We start from the raw sequence: 13,410 nt of genomic DNA on the forward strand, positions 1-13,410 counted from the left end.
AGAGGTGGCCTATATGAGAGGGATGGGCAGCACTTGAACCAGAGGGTGTCCAATATTCATGCGGGGAGATTTGCGAATGTTACCTGGGAGGGTTAAATTTAGTCTGACAGAGGTGCAGGACTCTGAATAAAACAAGGGCCATCACGAAGTAAGGGGAAATACATGAGCCAATCGAGAGGAAGTTTATTATTCAGGATAGCCGGGGCACAGTAAAGAGAGGGGAAAGGCTTCTGGTTGAAAGTGCATTTATTTCAACACACAAGATCTGACTGGTAAGGCAGATGAGCTCAAAGCATGGATTGGCTCTAGGGGCTGGGATATTACACTTAAGAGGGAAATCGGAAGAGCAAAAAGAGGGTATGAGATTGATCTGGCGGACAAGGTTAAAGATAATCCTGAAGAGCAGAAGGGTGGCTAGGGAGAGAATGGGTCCCCTTAAAGATTGGCATGGTCATCTATGTGTGGAGTCACAGGAAATGGGGAGGTTTTTAATGAATATTTCTCCTCAGTGAATCATTGATGCTAAGGAAATAAGGGAAACAAGTGGGGAAGTTTTGGACCACATACATATTACCAAAGGAGAGGTGTTTGCAGCCTTAAAGTGTATAAAGGTGGATGCATCCCCTCAGCCTGATCAAGTCCATCTTCAGATGTTGTGGGAAGCTAGGGAAGAAATTACAGCAGCCCTTGTAGGGATTTCTGTTTCATCTTTAGACACTGGAGAGTTCTGGAAGACTGGACAGTGGGTAATTACAGAATCCCGACAGTGTGGCAACAGTCCATTCAGCCCAACAAGTCCACACCACCCTGCCAAAGACAATCCCACCCAAACCCAGGCCCCTAACCCTGCATTTTCCCATGTCTAACTGACCTAACCTGAACACTATGGGCAATTTAGCATGGCCAATCCACCTAACTTGCACATCTTTGGATGGTGGGAGGAAACTGGTGCACCCGGAGGAAACCCACGCATACATGGGGAGAATGTGTGAAGTTTGACAGTCACCTGATGGTGGAATTGAACCCAGGTTCCTGGTGCTAAGAGCAGCAGTGCTAACCACTGAGCCGCCATGCCACCCTACATGTTGTCATTCTATTGTTTAGAAAGGTACCAAAGACAAGCCAATGAGCCTGACATCAGCTGTAGGCAAGTTATTGGAGAGGATACTGAAGGACAGGATCAACCAACATTTGTATTGCCAAGATCTGATAGCATGGATTTGCCCGCAGGAAGTAGTGTCTGACAAATCTTTTGGAGTTTTTTGAAGAGGTAACCAAGAGCATAGATGACAGTAGAGCAGTGGATGTTGTCTATATGGACTTTAATAAGGCCTTTGACAAGGTCCTCCATTACAGACTAGTCATAAAGATAAGGTCACACAGCATTTAGGGAGAGCTAGCTAAATGGATTCAAAACTGGCTCAATAATTGGAAGCACAAGGTGATGGTTGAAGGTTATTTCTTGTACTGGAGGCCTTTGACTAGTGGTGTTGGTGCTAGGATGTTTGTTATTTGTTATTTACATAAATGATCTGGATGCAAACGTAAAGGCATGATTAGTAAGTTTGCGGATGATACAATATTAGGAGATATCGTTGATAGTAAAGGAGGTTATCAAAAAATATACAGGGATCTTGATCAGATGGAGAAGTGGGCTGAGGTTTGGCGAATGCGATTCAACACAGAAGTGGGAGGTGTTGCACTTTAGAAAGTCAAAGCAAGGTAGGACTCATACAGTAAATGGTAAGGTCCTGAGGAGTGTTGTGGAACAGAGGGACCTAGGGGTACAAGTATGTAGTTCTTTGAAAACGGTGTCACAGGTAGACAGGGTGGTGAAGGTGGCACTTGGCATGCTGGCCGTCATCTGTCAAGTCACTGACTGTAGGGAGTTGGGACATTTTGTAACAGTTGTATGCGTTGGTGGTGTGGCCGCACTTGGGAGTACTGTGTACTATTTTTGGACACTGTGTTATAGGAAAGACATAGTTAAACTGGAAATTGTGCAAAGATGTATGAGGATGTTGCCAGGACCTGAAGGCCCTGAGTTACAGAGTGAGGTTGGCCAGGATAGGACTTCATTCCTTGGAATGTAAGAGAATAAAGGGTGAATTATTGAGGTGTTTAATATCATGAGGGGCATAGATAGGATGAATGCATATGATCTTTTTCCGGGGATGGGAGATTGAGGGCATGCTTTTAAGGTGAGGCAGGGAAAGATTTGAGGAGGACCTGAGGGGCAACTTCTTCACATAGAGAGCGGTGCACGTATGGATTGGGTGCCGGAGAAAATAGTTGAGGCAGGTACAATAGCGACATTTGAAAAACATTTGGATAGGTACATGGATGGCACTGTGTAGAAGTATATGGACCTATTGCAGGCAATTGAAAAGAGCTGAGTTGGCACCATGGTCAATGTGGACCAGTTTAGGCCAGAGGGCCTGTTGCATGCTGTATGACTTAATACATTAGATTGGGGTGGATGTTTGAGGGTAAACCCACACCTGACATCTGGGTGTCTTTTAAAGGCTAGCTAATCAGAGTTCAGGATGTTCTTGTGAGGATGGTAAAACTTATGAACTCTGGATATCAGGCAATATTGAAGGGTTAGCAAAGAAAAGGAAGCATTTCCTAAGGTTTAAGAAACTTAAATCAGACAAGATCCTTATGGAAAAAGGGCCATAAAAAGTCCTTGAAAAGTAGGATTACAGAGAATCCCAAAGTATGTTATACATACATTAGAAGCTAGTGAGCAGCCAGGCAAAGGAGGAAATTTACGCATGGAGCCAGACAAAGTGGGTGAGGTCCTTAATGAGTACTTCACATTGGCATTCACCGAGGAGATGAATGATTGTAAGATTAAGGAGGGGCATGTTGATATTGTTGGGTGTTCTAAGGTAGATCAGTCCCCACGGCCTGATGGGATCTATTCCCGGACAACGAAGGAGGCAAGGGAGGTAATTGCTAAGGCTTTGGCAGAAATCTTTGTATTCTTTTAGCCATATGAAAAGACCCAGAAGATTGGAGAATAGCAGACGTTGCTCCTTTGTTCAAGAAGGGCAACAGGGATAACAGGATACTATAGGTCAGTGAACCTTACATCAGTGGTAGGGAAATTATTGGAGAAGATTCTTAGGGACAGGATTTACTCATATTTGAAAAGGCACGGGCTTATTAGGGATAGTCAGCATAACTTTTGCATAGGGGGAAGACTTTTCTCTCAAACTGGATTGAGTTTTTTTAAGGCTATGACCAAGATGATTGACCAGAGTAGGGTCGGCACGTTGTCTACATGGACTTTACTAAAGGTTTTGACAAGCTCACTCATGGTAAGCTGGTCCAGATGATTAAGTCACATAGGATCCACAGTGAGTTGGTAAGTTGGATACAAAACTGGCTTGGTCATAGAAGACATAGCGTAGTTATGAAGGGGTGCTTTTCTGACTGGAGGTGTGGGAGTAGTGATGATCGAGATGAAAATGTGTTTGGTCTCATTTGAAAGGTGCAGATAACACGAAAATTAATGAAATATCAGATAGTGCGGAAGATTGTCAAAGGCTACAGGAGTGTATAGATCAGTTGGAAAGTTGGGTGGGTGGAATTTATCGAGGCAAGTGTAAGGTGGTGTATTTTGTAAGGAAAAACGCAAGAGGAAAGTCTACAGTAAATGGCAGGACCCTTAGGTGCACGGATTTGCAGCGAAATCTTGGGATGCAAGTCCAAAGCTCCCTGAAAATGGCAATACAAGTGAATAAGTTGGTTAAAAAGTTGGTTAAAAAGTTGTATGGCATGCCTGCCCTGATCAATTAGGGCAATGAATAAGGAAGTTGGCAAGTCATGTTGTAGCTGTATAAGGCTTTAGTTAGCCCACATTTATAGTTTCGTTGCAGTTCTGTTTGCCAAATTATGGGAAGGATGTAGAAGCTTTGGAGAGGGTGCAGAAGAGGTTTACCAGGATATTGCCTAGATTAAAGTCTATTAGCTAGAAGGAGAGGTTGGACAAAGTTGGATTGTTTACAATAAAGTATCAGAGGCTGAGTGAAGTATATATATCTGAGAGAGGTATATACATTCTGAGAGGCATGGATAGGGGAATAGTTGGAGGCTTTTGCCCAGAGTAGAAATGTCAGATACAAGGGTTATAGGTTTAATGTGAAAGGGGCCAAGTTTAACATGTGCAAGGCACGTTTTTTTTAAAATTCAGTGGGTTGTCAGTGCCTGGAACACGCTGCCAGGGAGCTGGTAGAAACAGTTACAATAGCAACTTTTACGAGGCATTCAGACAGACATGAAATGGAGAATACATATAGACTATGCGCAGGCAAATGGAATTAGTTGAGAACAGCATCACAGTTGGCACAGACATGGTGAGTCAAAGCATCTGTTCCTATGCTACGCTGTTCTATGTTCAAGTGTCCAATTCACTCAAATCCCCTGTACTTGCTGTCTTTAGCCAGGCTTCCAGATAAGCAATACAATTCTAAAATTCTAATCCATGCTTCCAAACCTTTCAACACAGGCACCCTGCCTAAATCTGTAAACTTCTCCAGGCCCACAATCTTTCAAAATAATTGGGCTCTTCCAATCCTAGTCTTAAGCATCACCTGAAGTGTGCCACAATGATCGGCGCTGGGTCCACTGTAGTTAGTCATTTATATAACCAATTTGGATGAGAATAGAGGTGGCATGTTTAGTAAGTTTGTAGATGACACCAGAATTGGTTGTCTAGTGGGCAAGGATCTTCTTAACTGGGCCAAATGGGTTGAGGGATGGCAGAAGGAATTTAATGCAGATAAATGCAAGATGCTGCATTTTGCTAAGGCAAACCTGGACAGGACTTGCACAGTTAATGGTAGGGCCCTGGGAAGTGTGGTCAGAGACACCTAGGAGTGCAGGTACATACTTCCTTGAAACTGGCATCACAGGTAGGCTTTTAGAGGTTTATAAGGTCATGAAGGGCATAGATAAGGTGAATAGCTAAGGTCTTTTCATCAGGGTAGGGGAGTCTAAACCTAGAGGACGTAAAGTTTAAGTTGAGGGGCAAAAAGATTTAAAAGGGACACGAGTAGCAACTTTTTCCACAGAGGGCAGTGTGAAGATGGAATAAGCTTCAAGAGGAAGTGGGAGAAGCAGGTACAACTACAAGATTTAAAACACTGGAAGGTTACATGTATAGTAAAGGTTTGGAAGGATAAGGGTCAAACATCGGCAAACCGAACATGCTTAATTTAGGACAACTGGTCGGCATGAGCAAGTTGAGTCAAGTGGCCTATTTCCGTGTTGTATTGACTCTATGTACTCTAAAGCAGGTGGCTATGCCTTCAGCCACCCAGATGCGAAGCTCTAGAATTTCCTCATAAAACCTGTGCACGTTAGTATCACTCTCTCTTCTTTCAAGTTGATGAAACCCACCATTCACCAAGCTTATAACTCAATAACTCAGGTGACTGGATGTCCAAAATGTTTGTGCTGATGTTGCTCTGATCAACTACCTCAGGACACCTGCGGCATGAAAATACACTGCATAAATACGAGTTACCACCGTGACTATATCGGCATGCCAGTGAGCTGCTCATGTTGGGTGTTGATGAGTAATACCACTGCTCAGCCACATGAAACTTTGATATTTTCATGTCAAAGCTAGGTGATGAAACCCAGCCAAGTGTTGCCCACTTAGTTAGCACTCAGCATTTCCTCAAAAGAAACTTTCTCCACACCCCCCTGAACAGGTCACATTTCTACTACAGCGAGATTCACTTTGTTTGGAGTAAAGTTTCCTGTGCTCAATCGGATAACTCAGACGGCAATCTATCGAAAGCAAGTTTAAGCAGATGCTCACCTTACAATCCACCTCGGCTTGTTTACGTCTGGTCTCGCTAAGCTGAGTCTGTAGCCCTTTGTTTTGCGCTGTGATGTACTGCAACTTGTCCTGCAGACCAGTACAAGTCTGCTCCGTTCGGTTCAGGAGGTTGCTATTCACTTGGTTCTGAGTAGAGAAGCAAAGACTGCCTGTCAGACCAAAATATGGGGAATTGTGCATAGAACTTTGCAGGTGGCAGGACACATCCAGATGTCAGTGGGCTAACTGAATGGGATCTTGGGCATCAAAGAAAGAAAAAAGGAAGGAGCTCATATTTAATCTTTATAACGCTCTGGTTGGGCCACTACAACTTTTAAAGTCACCACACCTTAGTAAGGGTGTGAGGGTCCTTGAGGGATGCAGAGGAAATTTACCAGGATGGTTCCTGGGATGTGCGAATTTAGCTATGAGATCAGGGTACAGCAGCTACAGTTCTTTGCCTGGAAGCAGAGTGGGTTCAAGGGTATTCTGGAACAGCAGGACAAAATTATGACATGCTTAAATAAGATGAAGAAAAGCATTCCCATTAGCAAGAGCCAAGGAACAAGGATTTAAGGCTTTTGGCAAGAAATACAAGGGAATAAGAGAAAGAATCTCCTTGTTAGCAAATGATCAAGAATTCATTGCCTTACAATGGTTATTGGAAGCAAATGTTTGGAATGATTTCAAAAGAAAATTTCAAGAAGGAAGCAGGAACTGAGCGAAGTAAATTTGCTGAGTTACAAGAGATCTACTAGTGGAATGGGGCAGGGTACTCAGTCTACCATTACTGAGCAGTGACATATAATCAATGGGCTGAATGGCCTCCACACGGTCATGAGTTCAACGTTCAGACAAAAGCAGCAGAAACCAGAAAGAATTAGCCAATAGATCGTTAGCCACCACTGCTCAAGTTTGGATCAGATGCAGATATCAAGGTATCAGTCCAAAGATGTGCAGGCTAGGTGGATCAGCCAAGCTAAATTGCCCATAGTGTTCAGGGGTGTGTGGGTTATAGGAGGATGGGTCTGGGTGGGATGCTTCAAGGGGCGGTGTCGACTTGTTGGGCCGAAGGGCCTGTTTCCACACTGTAGGAAATCTAATCTAATCTCATCACCTCTTTCGGTGGAATTTGAGAGTTATTTCTGTCATTTATTTTTTGACGCAATGGTCTCTGCAACAAAAGCACCTCACACCCTGTGGTCTGGCAACTTAGAAGAACTCAGCTGTGGAAAGCAAAGAGGTTATTAAAAAGTTAAAAGCAATTGGGCTTGCAAGTTATTCCTGGGCATGTTCCCCAGCACCAGCCATAGTAAATGGCTGTCAAAATGCACATTTAATAAGGTTCAGCTACTTCCAGTAGGACATAGTTGGCAAAACCACATCCTTATTTGGATAGGCCTTGGTTCAGATTTTTAAATAAAAACCCTACATAAATAATCTGGTGTTATATCTAACATGCATGTCGTATATCACTTCGTCACGATGAATAGTGCACTCAAAATTCACTCCGATGAACATCTGCTTCATATTTCTGCTTCTCAGAAGTTTTACAATGAGCTAACACATTGCTACATAGTTTTACGATTATCTTTAAATGTCAAAAGATTTTCTGAAATGTCAAGTGTTATGAGCTTTTAACTTCCCGTTGGCAGTCAGTTGCTGCAGGTTATGACAGCTGAGTGTATACTATCGGCTGTAAAATATATTAAACATGCAAATTGGGTAAAATTATTGATTTTAAATATTAAAAAACTGCATGTGGTAAATAACTCAATCTTTTTATCAAATACTGATTGAGTGAAGTTAACTGCTGCTGAGATTGTGGTAAATGGGGGTGATAACATCTCAACTACTGGAAAGACATTGCATACACCAGTTCTCTGAACTAAGAGGAGTTTGCAAACTGGTTGATTGTGGTATTCTTATCCCTGGCTGAATTCTCCTTTTTTAGCATACTGACAAATCCAAAGACTGTGGAATTCAGATAAGAATGGCATTTGGGTCTGGTCTTTGCACCAGTAAATGATCAAGCTGTGTCTCTGTTCACAAAACCATACAAATTCAGTTCAGTATCTTTAGCCCAAAGTCATGGAGGGTTAAACTTGTGGAAATATGCACTCTTCAAATGTATGTAAACCGCTGAATACTATTTTTCCAACTTTATCAGCAATTTGTATAGCACCTTAAAGTTTAAGAAAATAAGACACCTTAGCCACTTATCGTAAACAGAAAATAAGGATTGGCCATATGGCCATTGTTCTGTCATTTATTACAATCATTGCTGATCATCTCCTCATACTCTTTGATCCATTTATCCCCAAGAACTATATCTAATTCTTTTTGAAAACATAAAAGGTCCAACCTCAACAGCCTTCTGTGGCAGAGAATTCCACAGGCTTACTGGGTGGAGATACTTCTCTTCATCTCAGTCTTAAATTGCCTACCCTGTATCCTTAAACTGTTATCTGGTTCTGGACTTCCTGTTCTTGGGAACATCCTTATTGCATTTACCTAGTTTAGTCCTGTTAGCATTTTGTGGATTTCTATGAGATCTCCCCTCATTCTTCTAAACTCCAGTGTATATACAGTATACAAGGACACCCACGTCTTGTTGCACCTACCCATTTACAGATAGCATTACTGAACTGAACTTGGATTTTTTTTCTTCCCCCAGGCATGGGTTTTCCTCCCCAGGACAGACACAGACAGTTCTAATTAGAGGATTTGCTAATGTAAATCAACAAAGGGAAGCAAATGAGGAGAAGCTGGTTTGACTGGGCCTGCGTTCACTAGCATTTAGAAGGATGAGAGGAGACTTGATCAAAATCCATATGCTTCTAACTGAACTGAAGATATTAGATCCACGGAGGATATTTTCCCTGTTGGGGGAGTCCAGAGCTGGAGGACACAGTCATTGTACACAGACTAGGCAATTTAGGATTGAGATGAGAAAACATTTCTTCACTCAAAGAGTAAACAGTCTATGGAATTCACTACCACAACAGGCTGTGGAGGCCAAATCCCTGAATACAGATAAAGGTAAAATATTTAGATATGACTGGCATCAAGGTATATGGGGAGAAAGTAGGAATAAGGCACTGGGATACAAGATCAACCATTTAGACTCCTGCCTTCTGCACTGCAGTGAGAAGCGGAATATAATCTATGGACAGGTCAGTAATAAAGAGGGTTTCAACACTCCCCAATGAAAGCATCTCCTTTACATTGACAACATGCAACATTTCTGTGAGCAGCTTCCAACAACAATATAGCACATAAGGAGAGAGCCAACTACATTAATGGGTACTTTGGAACAAAAACATGTGCATCTGGCAGAGTAAGATTGGGGGAAATAAAACATGATTTTCTTTCTCACTGATTAAATTTTTCTGCCTGCTGGGACAGAAGGTGGATTCTGTGCCATCTCCCTGGTTCACTTGGGGATTGATCTTTAAGGTTTCTGCCTTGAATCCTATTTAATACACACCTAGACCCCTAGGGGATTCCTACAAAGCACAGAAACTACCGAGGAATCTCACTGGCATCACTTGTTATCAAGGTGGTTCTTCAAGTTTAACAAAGTGTGTAGCTGGATGAACACAGCAGGCCAAGCAGCATCTTAGGAGCTTTTGTGCTCCTGAGATGTTGCTTGGCCTGCTGTGCTCATCCAGCTACACACTTTGTTGTCTTGGATTCTCCAGCATCTGCAGTTCCCATTACCTCTGGTTCTTCAAGTTTTTTTTTCTTTCATTCAACAGATGTGGAAATTGCTGACTAGACCAGTATTTTTTGGCCAAATCAAAATGCCTAAAGCAGTTCTTTGTGTGCAAGGTCATTCACAGTACTGTTAGGAAGAGAGCTGCAGCATTTTACTCACAGAGTTAAGAAAAGGAATGGCAGCATATATCCATCCAAGTTAGGATGGGGAGTGATTTGGAGGGGACCTTGCAGATAAATGTTCCGACGTTTCTGCTATCCTTGTCTTTCTAGGGGTAAGTAGTCACTGTTTGGAGGGTGCTGTCTAAACAGCCTTGGGTGAATTGCAGCAATACATCTTGTGAATTGTAAAGACTGCTGACACTGTGTCATTGGGCTATGACGATCTGGGGCTTTAAGAGGTGTATTTTATTCTGGTTTTTTTAAGGGAGAGATTGAACGATAGGTGTCAAACAGTCTGGTGTAACAAATAGCTTGTAAGGCCCTGGGATTTTTTTCTTAAGTTGGAACAACAGAAGCAGCCTGGATGGGTGAGACTAGCTCTTGTAGACCAGGTTTTAGTTTTACAGCTTTTAGATTCCACAGATGTAACTGGAGTCTTGAAGAATTAGAAGCTATTTTGCTCCCCTCTCACAGTTACAGAGAGAAGCTGGGGTTTCTCTTCCTACTTTGGGCATTGCATGTGAGAAAATCTGTTTTCTGAAATTTGTCTTTTCTCAAGGGGTGTATTTATAGGCTGTTACTATATTGGAACAGTTAACTCGTAATAGTTATATTGTACCTATTATTCTGTTAAGTTTTTCTATAGAGTTGCTATTATAAGTTCTTGCTTCTGTTGTATTTTAACTATAGTCTATGAATAAATTGTGTTTTGGTAACCGTTTAGTAGTTTGACCAGTCAAACTGCATCTGGAATACAGCACTTTACATTTGCCTTTAAAATAAGAAAAAGTTAGGATCTAGGCTACCTCCTTAAAATATTTTGAGAAGAGTTTGGTTTGGCCCATAAGAGGGGCAGTGAGTGAATGTTGAAAGTGGTGGATGGGGTGTCAATCAAATGGTCCTGGATAGTGTTGAGCTGCTTGTGTGCTATTATCACTGGGCAGATGAGCAAGTTAAATTTGATTCAATAAACCAAATTTTAAAAAAAGCATCAGCAACCATGATCAGGAAACTACCTGGTCTGGCCTAAATGTAGGCGTATCCTATATGAAGTGCAGGAAAACACAATAAAATAACATTCTAGACCAATAGCGTAATGTAGTTCATGTGGTATATGCATCAATACCTGTGCCTCCAGTTCCAGTACTTTGTGTCTTAGCTCTCTCAGTTCGGCCTGAGCCTGGGCTTCACTAAACCGCACTGTCATCAGCTCGTTGTGCAGCTCATTGGTGGCATTCTTCCTCGGGGAATCTTTCCATCGACCTCCGGTCCGGGCGAGATGTCGCTGAAAATAGTTCAGTTCAACATGAGGGCTGCTCAAGAGTGGTTTAAAATATTCAGGAAACTTATCTACATGCTGGGTGACCTGGTACAGTTTTACATCAGGAACAAAAACAAAGTTTCTGGAAAAGCTCAGGAGGTCTGGCAGCATCTGTGGAGGAGAAAACAGAGTTAACGTGGGGTCCGGTGACCCTTCCTCAGAACAGCGGCAGTGAGTGAATGTTGAAAATGATGGATGGGGTGTCAATCAAATGGGCTGCTCTGTCCTGGATAGTGTTGAGCTGCTTGTGTGTTATTATCACTGGGCAGCTGACAAAGTTAAATTTGAATAAATAAATAAAATTAAAAAACATCAGCAACAGCATCAGAGCAGTTTTACATCATCTACTTCAACAACTGAGGGCAGTTCTAAATACGCCCTCATACTGTATTACTCTGATCAAATCAGCAACATAAGATTCCGTACAGAATTGACTACGACAGCGACAGCTTAAGTGGGAGAAGGGCTCACCATATGCAGCCAAGCTTACCTGCCAGTGTTCATCCAAATCCTTCACCTGTTGGTGTAGTTCTTTCATGGAAGTCACTGCCTCTGCCTCACGCAGCTTCAATGCTTTTAGCTCTTCCTGCAAGCGTATTATGTTGTTCTCATCAGGGAGTGAGCTGTTTCTCTGGAATTAATCAATAGAAATGGTTTACAAAATAAAAGGCCACAAGCAGCCTAAAAAAATTCAAAACTCCGGTAGCTATTGACACACATGCAGAGTATCTAGTAACTTGGGGTCTCAGTCCCAGATGAACCACCACCTTGCTAGGCATTAATTTTTTAAATCATTAATGGGATGAGGGCATTGCTGGCTAGGCAGCATTTATTGCCCAACCCTACTTGGCCAGAGGGCAGTTGAGAGTGAACATTGTTGTGGGTCCGGAGTTGCATGTAGGCCAGACCAGGTACAGATAGCAGATTTTCTTCCCTAAAAGCACGAGTGAACCAGATGGTTTTCTTTCCTGACAACTGACAATGGATACATGGTCATCATTAGATTCTTAGTTCCATATATTTTACTGAATTCAAATTTCACCATTTGCCATGGTGGGATTTGAACCCTGGTCTAAAGTTATCCGGGTCTCTGGATTAACAGTCTAGCAATGATACCAATAGGCCATTGCCTTCCCAGAAGTCTCAGGCAGTGAGACTTCCAAACCCTCTTCCTTCCCTAGGAGCAGCTTACCTCTGCCAGGTGCACATACACATTTTCCACTCTCCTGGCACCCAGCAACTCTTCCTTCACCTCATGATCTGAATGGACCATTTGATTTGATTTATTATTGTCATCTACCAAGATACAGTTTTGCATGCTAACAACATAAGGCATACTGTATGTAAGTACATCGGGCTAAAAATATACTGTTACAGCTACAGAGAAGGTCCACAGAAAGATCAACTCATGTCTGAGAAATCTGTAAATGAGTAGTTAACGTTGCTGTGTGGCAAGTTGAACTGATACACAATTCCTCTTGGTTATTTAACCAAAGTGAATGGATGTGGCAGCTATCAGAATACAGGAACACTTTCAGGAGGCAATGGTCTACTGGTATTTATGACTATAATATTAATCCAGAGACCCCAATAATGACCTGGGAACATGAGTTCAGATCTTGCCATAACAGATAGAATTTGGATTCAATTAAAAACCTGGAGTTAAGTGTCTTATGAGGACCACAAAACCAGTGTTGATTGTCAGAAAAACACATCTGATTCACTAAAGCGCTTATCTGGTCCAGCCTACATGTGAATCCAGACCCATAGCAATGTGGTTTATGCTAACTGATCTCTGGGTAGCTTTGGATAGCAATAAATTCTGGCCTAACCAGCAAAGCCCACATCCCGCGAATGAACTGAATTTTAAAAAGCTACGCTCAAACGTATGCTGCAACAGTGCACCTCATGATCTACTCATCATCATGCTCTTTGGACGGTTGGTGTGAATTCGATGGGCAGAAAGGCCTGCTTTCACATTGTAGGGATTCTATGATTCTATACTGATGACTTCACCAGATTTCATTTTCTTAATTCTTAAATGGCCAGGACTTCATGAAATGTCAAAGGAAACACTATTAGGGCATTCTGAAGGTCTCCCTGAAGTGCCGCAGCATTAACATTAATGGCTGGGGGGGGGGAATGCTCTACCAGCTGTTCAAATTGGTGAAAATTCGCCCATCAAGCTGCAACACATTTTTGAGTGCAAACACTTAATAAGGAAGCAGAGCTCACTCTATATATGGACAAAGATCTTTAGGTCATGAGTTGGCCTGTAACATGAAGAACCATCATAGAAACTTGTGATGGAGTAGACAAATCGAGGGGCAGCCAATATGTGCATTAATTATACTTTGCTGGTGGGGAATAA

The 13,410-nt window shown here is 42.3% G+C and overlaps 1 protein-coding gene across 7 annotated transcripts in view; it reads right to left on the reverse strand.

Annotated features, from left to right (window-relative positions):
- LOC125447489 (EVI5-like protein) overlaps positions 1-13,410 on the reverse strand; it is a 291,619-nt gene that overhangs the window by 65,301 nt on the left and 212,908 nt on the right. For all 7 annotated transcript variants that reach the window (XR_007246559.2, XM_048521914.1, XM_048521910.1 and 4 more), the window contains 3 exons: positions 11,530-11,670; positions 10,845-11,003; positions 5,837-5,983 (listed from right to left, as the gene is read on the reverse strand). Coding sequence is in view for 6 of the 7 variants with exons in the window: in XM_048521914.1 (XP_048377871.1) it covers positions 5,837-5,983; positions 10,845-11,003; positions 11,530-11,670 (447 nt within the window). In the remaining variant the exon portion in view is untranslated. The remainder of the gene's footprint in view (positions 1-5,836; positions 5,984-10,844; positions 11,004-11,529; positions 11,671-13,410) is intronic.

This window comes from Stegostoma tigrinum, chromosome 35 (assembly GCF_030684315.1).
Source record: "Stegostoma tigrinum isolate sSteTig4 chromosome 35, sSteTig4.hap1, whole genome shotgun sequence".
NCBI classification, from domain to species: domain Eukaryota; kingdom Metazoa; phylum Chordata; class Chondrichthyes; order Orectolobiformes; family Stegostomatidae; genus Stegostoma; species Stegostoma tigrinum.